This window comes from Ptychodera flava, chromosome 13 (genome assembly GCF_041260155.1).
Source record: "Ptychodera flava strain L36383 chromosome 13, AS_Pfla_20210202, whole genome shotgun sequence".
In the NCBI taxonomy this organism is placed as follows: Eukaryota; Metazoa; Hemichordata; class Enteropneusta; family Ptychoderidae; genus Ptychodera; species Ptychodera flava.
In genome coordinates, this window is record NC_091940.1 from 28656203 (window position 1) to 28669439 (window position 13237).

Sequence of the window (13237 nt, forward strand, 5' to 3'; positions counted from 1 at the left end):
TAATGTTCTTTTTGAGTAAAAACGGTCTTTGAAATCCCGTATCAATAATTGGAGCTTTGTCAAATACCTTATCTTCTCTCACGAGATCATTGCGACAGTTATCTCTTTCTTATAATGGTTCATTCTCCCGCGTAATGGTGAGCGAACTTTAGTCAGGTGGCGATCGGTTCGTAACCAAGAGCAGAGGCATTGGTGTTAAATAAACTCAATGATTTATTCTGCCGATTTGGAGTGAAATTACTGTTTTCAGGGTTTCGAGGGTTCTAGTTAATTATTGAACCGATTTAAAACTGTATTGACTTCGCTTTTTGTTTAAAATTGACCTATGATACTTTAACAAAAATTTTCCTTGTGAAATAAAAGTCCAAATATGCGACCAGATAATGATCTCTATAGAAAAGTTACACAAAAAGTATGAATGTTAGCCAAGCCAATCGGAGGCTTGAACGTAACGGCGGCGGATCACTGGAATTTCATTGTATCATATCTGTGGACTTTTCGATACTTTTCACTAAATTAAAGGAACGTGACATTGTGTAATAATAATAAAACCCCATGACCTGGCGCGGCGTTTTTAGGGAAACTACATTTAAAGTTATTTTAACTCGTGATGCGGCATATTCTGCTGTTCTTTTCACTCGCTTCGCTCGTGGAAAGTACTGCCGCAGGATATGCTGATCATTCGTCACAATAACTTCAGTATCTCTCAAAATGCTGGGCGAGGTCATCGGGGTCTGTCATAGTATAATACGCCATCCACTTGTTAACTCGGCGGAGAAAAATATAATTTGATTTTCATCAAAAGTAAGACGGTGAAAAAGTTTATTCACTCCAAAAGCTTCAAAATGTGCCCACACTACAAGCGGTGGGTCATAAGAAGGCGCAGAGGTTATCGTCGCATACATTGAAGGGTTACAGGTTTATTGCAAGCCAGAATCACATGAGTACGTGGTGCTCTGTTGCTCTCCATGATGAAGACGAAAATATAATGACTTACTGTTTAAACCTTGCTCTTAGAAGTATAGTGGACGATACTGTGTCTCGGGTAAGTGCGCTTAAGATTTGTCTCGTGCGGAACTGAAACCACTAACATGTTTGAGTATAATTGTTCAAAGGGACAATGACCTGGTTTGTGACCGATTTTGCAGTGTCTCTGGTAGTCAAATGGCCCATTTGCTATTCTCAGCAACTGACTCGTAATTCCCGGGGTTCAATTACTACCGTTTCGTTCAGAAAGAAAGTGGCGTTGACGAAACGTCTTGGCTACTATAATATTGACAACCACTCTTAAATGACCCAATGAGCGAACATTTCTGGTTCATTAGAACCGCCAAACTGGTGATTGTAGTGGAGTGTTAGACACGGTTTAGATTGCCAATGGGAGGAAAACTTAGCACTCCACAAACTCTGTTGGTAGACTAGATTGTGAAAAACATAACAACATGCAATGGTATTTGCTCTTCGATAAACACCCGGTATTTTTGTAAACAACCAAGCCTGTTATAGGTTGTGCACAAAAGGAGGATCGACTCCCAGTATGAGTTTACAATGACACGAAGATAATATATAGCTGTAGATATAAACTGTTTTTTATTCGCCGCACGTAAACAACCAACACAGTTCTGATGAACATCCAAAAATCAAAAGAGCCTTGTACGGTGACCCTCTGACAATTTTTAACATGGACTCGTTCAGCAGGTTTATATTTTTCATATTTTAAGTTGTTCTTATTCGCATGTCTGTGACGGCGGGTATGCTTTGTCAAGCTTACATGCCTGCCTAAACTCTGTTAGCTTTAAAAAAAAAGTGTCGTTCTTCTGAAATTTGGGGTGGACCATTTGATTTCCTCGGGGGAGGGGTCTGGGAAATTTTCCAAAAAAAAAAAGATTCCTCATCAAGGCCCCGCTCTCAGAATATTAAATGGTTCACCCCTTAGTTAAGTTGAAATGTGATAAGTTTCTTTCCGGAATATGTGTTGGAATAGAGGTGGAATTATTTTAGCTGTCGTCTTCACATACGTAAGGACGGGTAGGAAATTGTATCCGGCAATATAGTCTGTAGACTGGAAGATCCGTCGTTCGAGGGCGCTCTCTACGCTTCCCCGAAAGAGCGTAGGGAGCTTCCTCGAGCGACGGATCTTTCAGTAAAATAGTCGGTTGATTGGGCACTACTGCAATTATTTAAAGTTAACTTTACATGTGCACGTAGAGGGCGAGTCTGTTTATTGACAGCCAGAAGCCCGATGTTGACTAGCTCCTTTAATCTCAGCACAGAGGAAACAAATCTACTGACTAATCGCTGTCGGCCTTCACTGGTAGCTACATTGTCAAGAAAAGAGTCCAGGGCAAGTATATTTATAATATATTTTTGCTTCACTTTAACCAAAACGATCAGCTACACACGCAATGTGTAGGGGTACTTCTTCAGCTTGGTAACGCTTAATGCACCGCTTGCGGTCATATGACCCATTTGCCATAAGCAGTGTCCTTACTTTAAAAGTACACCACACCACACCGTACTTTCCTTTTGCATTGAAAAACGCCCCGGCTACTTATACAAGGTTTTGTATCCGATGACTGCTTAGAAGTAATGAATACCCACATTATCATGGGTGCTAGCTTTGTTTTTCATCGTCGACCATCGCCCCAATTACATGCTCTCTTGCGAAGGCAATGCACTGTATCACGTAGTTTTTGTGCTGTCGTGGGTCACGATTTCTTTAGAAAGTCCTTGAAGGCGAGTTACAAAGACCTATCCTTCGCTATTGTTCACTGTGCTGCAAAGACGACACAGTCAATGCTGAATTCAACAACGTTTCCTCCGACTAGAGAGGACGTAGTAAAGTGTACACGAAGACTTGACATCGTAAGTACCGCCCTGTGTTCGTTCCAATATCATAAAACGCACGCATTGTCTTTTCTTCACAGTCTGTTCGTGATGGCAACCATAAAAGTGATTCAAAGGAACTCGAATTTGGTTCACCGTTGCCTTTGGAGACTGGTACAAACATCGCCAGTTGTTTCTAAAACACTGCAAGCGAAACCAATCAACCAACGTGTCGAGTGTCGGTACTCGAACACCTCGACCGTTAGACATGGTAACTATTTCTTTTTTTTTATAAATCCATTGTATGGAAAAATTCGCAGGTATTGAAGACGAGACGGGTTGAAAATAAAATATTGCATTTTAACGTTATCTTATTACTGTCTGCAATGAATGCAATTATATGTGAACCTTCCATTGTTAGTATATACATATATAAGTACTTCGGTGCTGAAATAATCGAAAAGCAAAGTTAAGATATTCCCCTTATCTTCAGATTCGGGCGTAATCAAAAGCAAGTACGCAGACGTCCAAATACCAACAAACGTATCCTTGCCAGAATATTTGATGTCAGACTTCGACAAATATGGTGATCAGGTTGCTTTGGTGAGTGCATTGCATTGTGTTTATTTAGTGAAGTAGTTTCTGTCACTTTTGACGGAACATAAAAATATTCGGTATCTCTATAGCGTTGTTATGTTATTAGTGTCTGCCATCATACAATGTGATATTCTTTTGTGTTATTTCAAATCACAAAAAAGCATTAACCCCCACCTCGGGGACACAAATTTGGACTCTCAAACTTTCGCATTTCTTTTCTGATCTATCAATTGTTGGGGTTCACTTTGTCAAACTTTTACCGGCTTAATTTTGCGAAATTCGAAAATTTTATTTTTGTACGGAGAGTTAACACAGGGATGGCGGCCATTTTTAATTTTTAATATCGGTAAACCTTGTTATTTGTTCCCCTAGTACCAAAATTTCCACGGTGACCCCCGATTTGTATTCTTGATTCTGAAAGAGAATGGTTGAAAGATTCGTCAAGGAAAGTTTGAGCAAAAGTTTAAGTCTTTCGTTTTCGAGGTGCGAACTACCTTAAGCCGATCAAAATATTTTTCACATGTACTTCTATACTGATCTTTATTCTTACATTTAATTCTTATAAACTACTCACCATCGATAATGACACATGAACGGCCATTGCCCATTTCACATGATTGCCCGTTTTGCGAATCGATGCCCTTTGTCCTTATCTGTCTACTGCTGTGCCTCATATCGTGGTGTTCCTCTAACGACTAGCCCTGCCAGCAACTCGGTTTGATGATTCTGCACTGATTGGATGAGTAATACGAAAGTTGATTTCACTGGTTGTGCGATACTAGTAGGCGTGCAGGTGATTTTGTTTAGCGGTTAAATGAAGTTATGCTTGCCGTTATATGATTGTTCTTTGAATTAATTCTTGCTCGGAGCAAAGTCAGAACTCGTACATCAACCATTTTAAGTCGTATTCAAATAGACCACTTAACTGATAATTATGCTGGTGAGTGGACAAACCTCACGCTTTGTCAAGTCATGCACCTGGTGCATAATCAAAATTGTGTGCACAAGTATAAGCCAGTAGAAATTCTATCTATCTATGTATCAAGGTGGATGGGCTGTCCGATAAACATTACACATTCAGGCAGCTGAAGGAGTTGGTCCGTAGTTGCGGCAGTGGTCTGGTCAGACACGGATTCAAACCAGGAGACGTATGTTTGTTATACAAACCGAATTCACCGGAATATTTTGTATCAATCAACTCTGTGTCATCGATTGGAGGAGTCGTTGTGACGGCTAATCCTTTATGTACAGTAGGTAAATGAAACCCGCGAAGAATTTTATGTATATTCAGTGTTATAGGACGAAACACGACCATAAATAATAATAATAAATAATAACAAATTTACAGTACACGAATTACCAACGGCCGCAACAGCGATTAGTACCCGTGATCCATAAGTGAAATTGGTACATGTGTTACTTTTTTTTTTTTTAATTTTTTTTATTCAGTCCATCATCCAACAGGCGTTAGCCCAATTACAGGATGAGGTAAATAACCCACTAACTAAGAATTAAATGTGGCGCTGGAGTCTCGAACTCACCATCCTCCGACAGTGAGTCCGTTACTCTGGACCTACCGGGTCTTGAACCGGGTCTCGAACTCACCACCCTCTGACAGTGAATCCGTTACCCTAACCACTGGGCCACGGTGCCTCCTAATTAATTAAAGTGTGGCGCAGGCATTGATTCGTTTCTTCGTCTTTGCCCTAATCTAAGTTACAGTTTTATCCTAAGCCTCGATTGCGGACCTAGAGAGGACGATAGCCGACGTAAAAGGCATAAGACTGAATGAGAGATATCAACAAAGTAAATATCTAGGTCTCATTTTGAGCAAATTGTATCTGAATTGTGGAAAGAAGACAGTTTTCGTGCGATATCCACTCTTCTTAACTTCAATTAAATCTTTTTACAGATGAACTCGTATACTTTCTAAAATCGTCAGATGCGAGCTGGCTGATAACAGCCCCTGGCTTTGTTGAGAAGGCTGTTGAAGCGGTTACACGAGTAAATAACATCAAGGTATACATAAATAGTTCAATGTTCGGAGTGATTTGAAGAAATAAACTTCACTTGTTTTTGACGAGGCTAAGTCCTGTAAAGGAATGGTAAACACAATATGCTGTAATTATAACATATCTGGCTTTTATAAGACAATGTTCCAGAATACATACATACATACATACGTACGTCATGCGTCACCTGTTCGCGCGACGAATGCCCTAGCAGAAAACAAGTACGTCAAACAAGTCGATATTAATTAAGTAGTCTGCGCGTAAATATGCAATGGGCTCACTAAATCGATAATCACGCAATCAATGCATACATCTCACAAACAAGCATAACATGATATGTCTAAGATGCGAACAGGGACTAAGTTACGTGTTGAAATATAACGAAAACCCTTTGTGCACTTTTTAAGGGTATTTTTGTCATTGGTGATGAAACCATCGATGGATGCATATCTTTTACTAAGCTCATGAAAGACGACGGTTCAGCATTTCCTTCAGATGTCAGAGTAAACCCTACAGACGATGTCGCAGCTCTGCTTTATTCAAGTGGGACGACTGGTCTGCCAAAGGGAGTTATGCTAACACATTACAATTTTATAGCATCCCTACAGCAGCTTAAGTAAGTGAAAAAACTTTGCCTTTCAAAAGTATCCGAGGCTGATAGAAACATCATTAATTTTCGGTATTCCTATTAATTCGCATACATGCTTCATAACAAGATCACCCTGACACTTTGCAACGGAGGTTGTCTATATCTTCACCCACTCACACAAGCAAGAAGCTATAATTTATGAATTGTTTCTGGAAGGAGAAAGAATTTCGTTAGTGATAACGATGCGAACCCCATAATGTTTTCTCTACGTCATAAAGTTTTGCACATTCATCCTGTACTATTCAATTCAAAGCAGAGTTTTTCGATTATCAGTCTGAGGTATATAACAGCTACTTAATGTTACTATTTCCCGCGACTAGAGACATCTAAATTTTATCTTCAATATTTGAGTCACCATTAGCTCCGCGCCAGGTGTGTCTGAATCGATATTGACTCATCACAGGAGCTAGTCCTTTAGTTTTGTCGTGTACATAAGTTTTCTGTTGCGTTGAATACGGTTTATAGACGACAATCTAACCTCTGTATATGATTTCCTATGAGCAGATCTATGACAGATGATGTGCAGATGTTCGCTTGTTGTATTTGTCCGTTTTCATTACAGATACCATGTCCCCTTTTGAAATCTGGTGTAATGTATTACACCCGCTTTGGGGACTATGCTATTATAGAGACTATGAGCAAAGAACACAATCTTAGGCAATCCAAAGCATGAAGAGAACACTGTAAAACACAGGCCATAGCTCAACCTTGACCGTAGAAATGTTTTAATATCAAAAGGCCACATTATCAAAGAGTGTATGAGTATAGCCATTGGTATCAAACAAAGAAGACCATCACTCATCTTCATGAATTACATGCACCTATTTATAAACACCTTATTCCGTCATGGTATTCGAATGTTTAATGTGAGACCATATTCATTGCATATCATTTAAAAAGCGACTGACGAAGACCAGATGAATTGTTTTTCATATCTAAATTATGATTTTGTTAATTGTCGTTCACCACTATGATTAATCAGTTGTAACTAATGAAACAATTATTCTTGTGTCCTTATTGTTATATAGGGCTCCTGGTTTTCTAAAACTTAACTCTGATGAGGATGTTCTTCCTGCTGTTTTGCCCTTCTTTCATATCGCTGGATTGCTGGCACCTCTCTTCCTGGGATTGAAACAAGGAGTGAAGCTCATTACAGCACCAAAATTTGATCCTGAAACTTTCCTAAGAATTGTCCAAGAATACAAGGTGAGAGTTGTTTTTTTTTTTTGAATTTCGAAGCTATGCTGGATGCGTATATAAGTACTGTCAATTCAACGAATACGTATACGTATACATGGTGTTTTCTTTGTTCTTCGCGGGAATGGTTAGTCATTTCACTTTTGTGAAACAAGTACAAGTAGGTTTGTCTACTGTGGCTACGCCAATACATCCTTCAGAATATAAAGTCGTAATGGCACTCGCTTATTATCAAGAAAGACATAGCGCTAAGGCCTACGAAAAGATGGTTCTGTGACGCACATTCTCTTCAATTAATGAATTCACCAATCAGAGCCATATTCAATATTCTTATATTGAAGTTTTCGACAAAAAAAGCCGAAGAGAAAACATCAATGAAATAAAATGCTAAGTTTAAGTGCAACGTTCTTTAATTGTGCATTTATATCTAATAGGCTAGTCGGTTATACTTGGTCCCGCCGATACTTGTGTTTCTGGCTAAACATCCGTTGGTTGATCACTATGATATATCTAACGTAAGTGAAATCGGATGCGGCGCCGCGCCGGCAGGTCCAGCCACTATAAAGGCGGTCAGAAAACGCCTTGGACGGAAAAACTTACCCGTAAGACAAGGTAAAATAACCATTGCAATTCTTACACAATTAACGTACCTCTTGAGGCTCCCAGAAGAAAGAAAAAATGCTCATGTCAGCTGATAAGAGGCATCTTGGGTTCTACATTGTCAATTATCGCGCAATGAACATTCTACTACCCCTACAGAGGAAGATCGAGTTTTGTTTATATTTTAAATGTAAATGAAAATGTATAGCCTTGATATATTTTAATTCTCCAGGTTTAATAAAATCCTGTTTCATTTGCCATAATGCTGCATAAATCTTTTTGCTCTAATTTCTTCGCAAATTTCAGAATATACTAGCTCCCTCTGCTGAGCTTAAGAAATATGACTTAAATCATTTCCCTTTTTGTCTTAGTTTATGGTTTGACGGAATGTTGCTTAGTAACCTGTCTTACAACCCATGAAAAATTTGAAATTGGGTCAGTTGGAACATTAACGCCAAACACAGAAGGAAAGGTAAAGAGCACTTCGATAATGATTTTAGTCATGACTTATTGAAGCTTGCCACTCCACTCCTCTAAATGATGTTTGTTGAACGTTTTCGTCATGTAGTCAGATACACGTTGTGTAATATTTCGAACAAAAAATGAATTTTGTTGGAAGATTGAAAATGAGGTTTTCCATAGAGAGACATAATGCGTGAAAGAGAATAGGAAATGTTCTCCCGAGAGAGATATTATAACGTAGGTTTTAATTTTTTGATCGAAGCAATCCTTCTTCGAACTAACACTAATACAACACTGTATTAATTTCACACAGTAAAAAACTTCGGAAAATGTAGCTCTTGTATGGAAGCTAAAAGACATTTCTAACTGGTCTTTTTATTGTGTTGCTGTAATTGAACAATACTTCTTTTTGTGTTCTTTTATGTAATTCTCAATTGTTATGTTACTGACGTAACTATTTGTAAACAAATTTTCTGCGATATGCATAACTCATTTGGCAACACAGAACAGAACAACTTTTTAAAAGTTAACTGCAAAGTATCACCATATTAACGGGGGAAAGGTGTTTAAGCACATTGAAGACAACGTAAAAGACTTAAACCCTCAAGCAACCACTTTTACTGTAGAGTTTACAGTTGTCGTTATATAGGCTGAAGAGTTTATATTGTTAATTGACATTTACTTCCTTCCATTGCTAAAGGTGGTTGACGTGGAAACCGGGGAAATCTTGGGCGTAGGACAGGACGGTGAACTATGCTTCCGAGGTCCACAGGTCATGAAGGGATATCTGAACAATATTGAAGCAACACAAAAGACAATTACACATGATGGATGGCTTCACACAGGTAATGGCAATATTATAGAGCTTAAACATTTTAATCTGATAAAAACTATATAAATATAATTGAAGGGCTTCGTTTTGTTTGTTCGTAGCTACTACGTCTATCTACCTTTTCGACCATTTATTTGTTAGTCTATATTCGTGTATGTATGTATGTATTTATGTATGTATGTATGTATGTATGTATGTATGTATGTATGTATGTATGTATGTATGTATGTATGTATGTATGTATGTATGTATGTATGTATGTATGTATGTATGTATGTATGTATGTATGTATGTATGTATGTATGTATGTATGTATGTATGTATGTATGTATACGTGTGTATGTGTGTATGTGTGTATGTATGTATGTATGTATGTATGTATGTATGTATGTATGTATGTATGTATGTATGTATGTATGTATGTATGTTATGTATGTATGTATCTATATATCTATGTATCATATGTGTAATAATATGTATGTGTGTACGTACGTAAGTATGTACGTATGTATGCGTGTATCTGTCTATCTATCTATCTATCTATCTATCTATCTATCTATCTATCTATCTATCTATCTATCTATCTATCTATCTATCTATCTGTCTGTCTTTATATCAGTCTATCGATCTATCTCCTTTCTATATGCGAATATAATACTATAGTGTGATTATATTCGGTGGGCAAATAAAGGTATAGACGCTCAACCCCAGTAAGACTCCGCTGAAATCGATGATTTGGTATGAAACCCGAATATGTTTGACTGATTTACAATAAATTTCTTAATGTTGTACTTTCCAGGAGATATCGGTCACTATGATGAGAAAGGACATTTCTATGTGGTTGACCGACTAAAGGAATTGATCAAGTATAAAGCTTTCCAGGTATATAGTTTCAGTGAAGAGTTGATACATTGAATATTTATATTAAACCTTCTGGGGTCACTGACATCAGAAGCCATTACTGTAAATGCAATTAGAGGTGATTCTTTATCTTACAGAAACTTCCAACCAATGAAATGCCAATTTGAATTGTTGCACCATTATCTCGGTTTTTAAAGTGGCACTCCCATTTGGTAACATTTTTAAAACACATTTTTTTAGTGCCAACGGTCGATATTGACGTGGCGACTGCGCGTGGATCGCGAGCTATCGATAAAAACGTGTCTTCAAAAAAGTAAAAGTTTGAATTCCGGTGGCCCACCTAAATTCAGCTTCCGAACATCGAATGTTCGGCACTGGGGCCATTTTCAACTAAGCTATGGAGTACGAGTCTACACTGACGCTGCTGTACGCCACAGTACCACTTGCCTCGGTGATCGGTCATGCCCCGTGGGAGAAAGCTGAGTCTTACTGACTTGGTGATAAAACGAAAAACAATTTTTGCTGATTCCACCAGAATTCGCATAGGTGACTAGCCCAGTTACGTGCGGTTGATACATAGCGGCCACCGCGTGGTATGCATAAACGCATACCACGCGCGCGGCGAACCACACGTACTGTGTGGCAGACAACAAAATGTAGTCATCGGAGGCGGCTAATATTAAACATGTAAAAACTTATGTTTATGTGGTATTGGTTAAAAATATAATACAACTGATTTAGAATAATGACAACGACAAAGCTAAGAAGAAGTTTTCAAAAACTGACCTGTGGTACAGGCATCATGCTGTATATAAAGTCTTCGTAGTGGGAGGTAAAATTGCGTCGTTCGAACTTATCATGGACTCCCTAGAATATCGTCAATAAGCACAACAACAAACCTTCCTTGGGTTTCGCGACATAATCGTAAAACTTCGGGATGTGAAAAATACGCTCGGGAAATGACATGTTTTTATCGATATCTCGCGATCCGCGCACAGTCGCCACGTCAAATATCGACCGTTGGCATAAAAAAAATGTGTTTTAAAAATGTTACCAAATGGGAGTGCCTCTTTAATAGTCTACTATTGTAATGTACTAGACCTGTTAGATTCAACATTTTCGATTTCTTGTCAAACTTGACACATACTCATAATGGAACATTGCCTATTACGTATGTTTGCTGCCTTCTCCATTGACATGGTCCTTGTAAAATTAACAAAGCGTGATTTGTCTTCCGATCTAAAGGTAGCGCCGGCCGAGTTAGAAAATTTGATTCTATCGATGCAAGGTGTTAGGGACGTTGCTGTGATTGGCCTACCTGATGACGAGGCAGGGGAGTTACCCAAGGCGTTCATCGTACCTGCATCTGATAATATCAAACCTGAAGATGTTATCAAGTTTGTAGAAGGTAATTATTGAATTAGACAATTGTTGCGATGAGGTCGATAATCTTAGGATGACACGACTAAGAACAATTATCTGCTGTTCTTTTCTGTTTTCCACTAAAACAGGTAAAGTCGCCCCACAGAAGAGACTCAGGGGCGGGGTAGAGTTCATCGAGGAAATCCCAAAATCAGCCAGTGGAAAGATTCTTCGAAGGGTTCTTAAAGCATTGGAATTAGAGAGATTACGAACAGGAACAGTTTAATGTCGATGGTGGCCAAATACCAACGCAATCCTAACAGAAGATTGAATTGTAAAACAGCTTGGGATTGGTCAAGAATTGTTCAGTTTTGCCAATATCTGCCTGGAGACACCCTGCGTACTGAATTATGTCTTTTTGACTTTTCTTATGCTTCTGTTAATATAATATAGAACAGGGGAGAAGAAAACATTCAAAACATTGCAATTTCTTAGCTTTTAGAACAAGGACAAGTGCGATAAAGTGTAATTTGCACTGATCAGTACAGTACAAAAATTGACTGAGAGAGAAGTTACTGAAGTTGAAATATGTTGCAATAGAAATTGTTCATTGCCAATCTTTGCCAATCTGAATATAGTTTTAATGATTAAAATTTGCATTTCTTCGTCAGTGAAAATAGTACTTTGACATATGTTTTTTCTTTCGACTTTTGTCAAAACTCTGGAAGTTACTCTGTGATGATTGACTTATTTATCCATTCATGCTACACGGGGCCCATTTTCCCTTTTTTTAGTGAAGCTCTTTTTGTGAAACGTTTCAACGAAAGAAATAGCTTGGTCTTATGTTGTCATGACCCCAAAAACGTGCAAGTCAAGTTTCCTCACAGTTAAACGACTACAAACGCCATGACCCCTTGCTGAGCCCTCTCATTACTGGAATAATGAGGTGCCTCAACCAGATACTGACACTAAACATAATGATGAATGCTAAACTCGCGTCCTTTGTAGGAGAAATGGATCTCGTAACGGATGACATTTCAATGATACAGTATAATTTTGAAAAACATCACTTAGGCCCCAAAAATGATGCCGAGTAAACCGCAACACAAGAAGAGTTCCCGTATAACCAATCCATCTACCCATAATTGTGAACTGTAAGAACAGAATTTGGCAATAGTACTATTAGCTAATAAACAGTGCAAAAAAGAATTTATGTACACACGTAACTCATTTTATTCTTGTAATACGCCGAGAAACACATCCTGTGCCGGACTTACAACTTGTTAGGTCATTTACTACTTATCTTAAAGTCGGGACCGGATCAGGACAAAGTGTTGTCTGAGAAATTCAGTGAGTAGACAACATCGAAACGCCTTGTGCGCGGGTGTAGGCCTTAAAGGCACAGGCTTTTTTCCTTGTTCTTATTACCCCCCCCCCTCTACGTTTTCCATTGTGCCCCCATCGTAATGAACATCTATGTGTGTTTATGTTGGTACTGATAAAGAAGTGTTCGCTATAAACTTGATCAACGTTCATGAATACCATAATGTTTCAAAGAAATCTGCGCCAAAATTAGGAAAATTTAGACAGTTATTAAAAGATTGAAATCGCCAGTTGACTAAATGCCGTCACGTTGTGAGTTCTGATCTGACTGAGAATACTAAATTGACGCACCGTTGATTATAGGAATGTTAAAAATCGTTTAATTCACTACAATTAGCAGACCCGGGGACCAATCGATATTGACACCGGAAAGAGCTAGATTGTTTCTGCATGACAAAGTTTGTAGTTTTTGACGTGCGCAACATAAAACTTCCACATTTGTTTATTTGTGTATGT

At 38.4% G+C, this 13237-nt stretch overlaps 1 protein-coding gene across 1 annotated transcript; it reads left to right on the plus strand.

Moving 5' to 3' along the window:
* The first annotated feature begins 2204 nt into the window (after nucleotides 1–2204).
* On the plus strand, nucleotides 2205–12621 carry LOC139148060 (uncharacterized). The gene is made up of 13 exons (XM_070719334.1): nucleotides 2205–2344; nucleotides 2928–3097; nucleotides 3320–3429; nucleotides 4470–4677; nucleotides 5336–5442; nucleotides 5843–6051; nucleotides 7113–7290; nucleotides 7716–7893; nucleotides 8253–8353; nucleotides 9044–9188; nucleotides 9975–10057; nucleotides 11282–11444; nucleotides 11548–12621. The coding sequence occupies exons 2-13, from the start codon at nucleotides 2938–2940 to the stop codon at nucleotides 11682–11684; spliced, it is 1779 nt and encodes a 592-aa protein (XP_070575435.1). The 5' UTR covers nucleotides 2205–2344; nucleotides 2928–2937; the 3' UTR covers nucleotides 11685–12621.
* The last annotated feature ends 616 nt before the right edge of the window (nucleotides 12622–13237 follow it).

Excerpts from the sequence above, each read along its gene's own strand:
- LOC139148060 (XM_070719334.1), top strand. The coding sequence starts at position 2,938 with ATGGCAACCATAAAAGTGATTCAAAGGAACTCGAATTTGGTTCACCGT. Across the intron at positions 3,430-4,469 it reads ATGGTGATCAGGTTGCTTTG|GTGGATGGGCTGTCCGATAA; the intron begins GTGAGTGCATTG and ends CTATGTATCAAG. Across the intron at positions 6,052-7,112 it reads GCATCCCTACAGCAGCTTAA|GGCTCCTGGTTTTCTAAAAC; the intron begins GTAAGTGAAAAA and ends ATTGTTATATAG.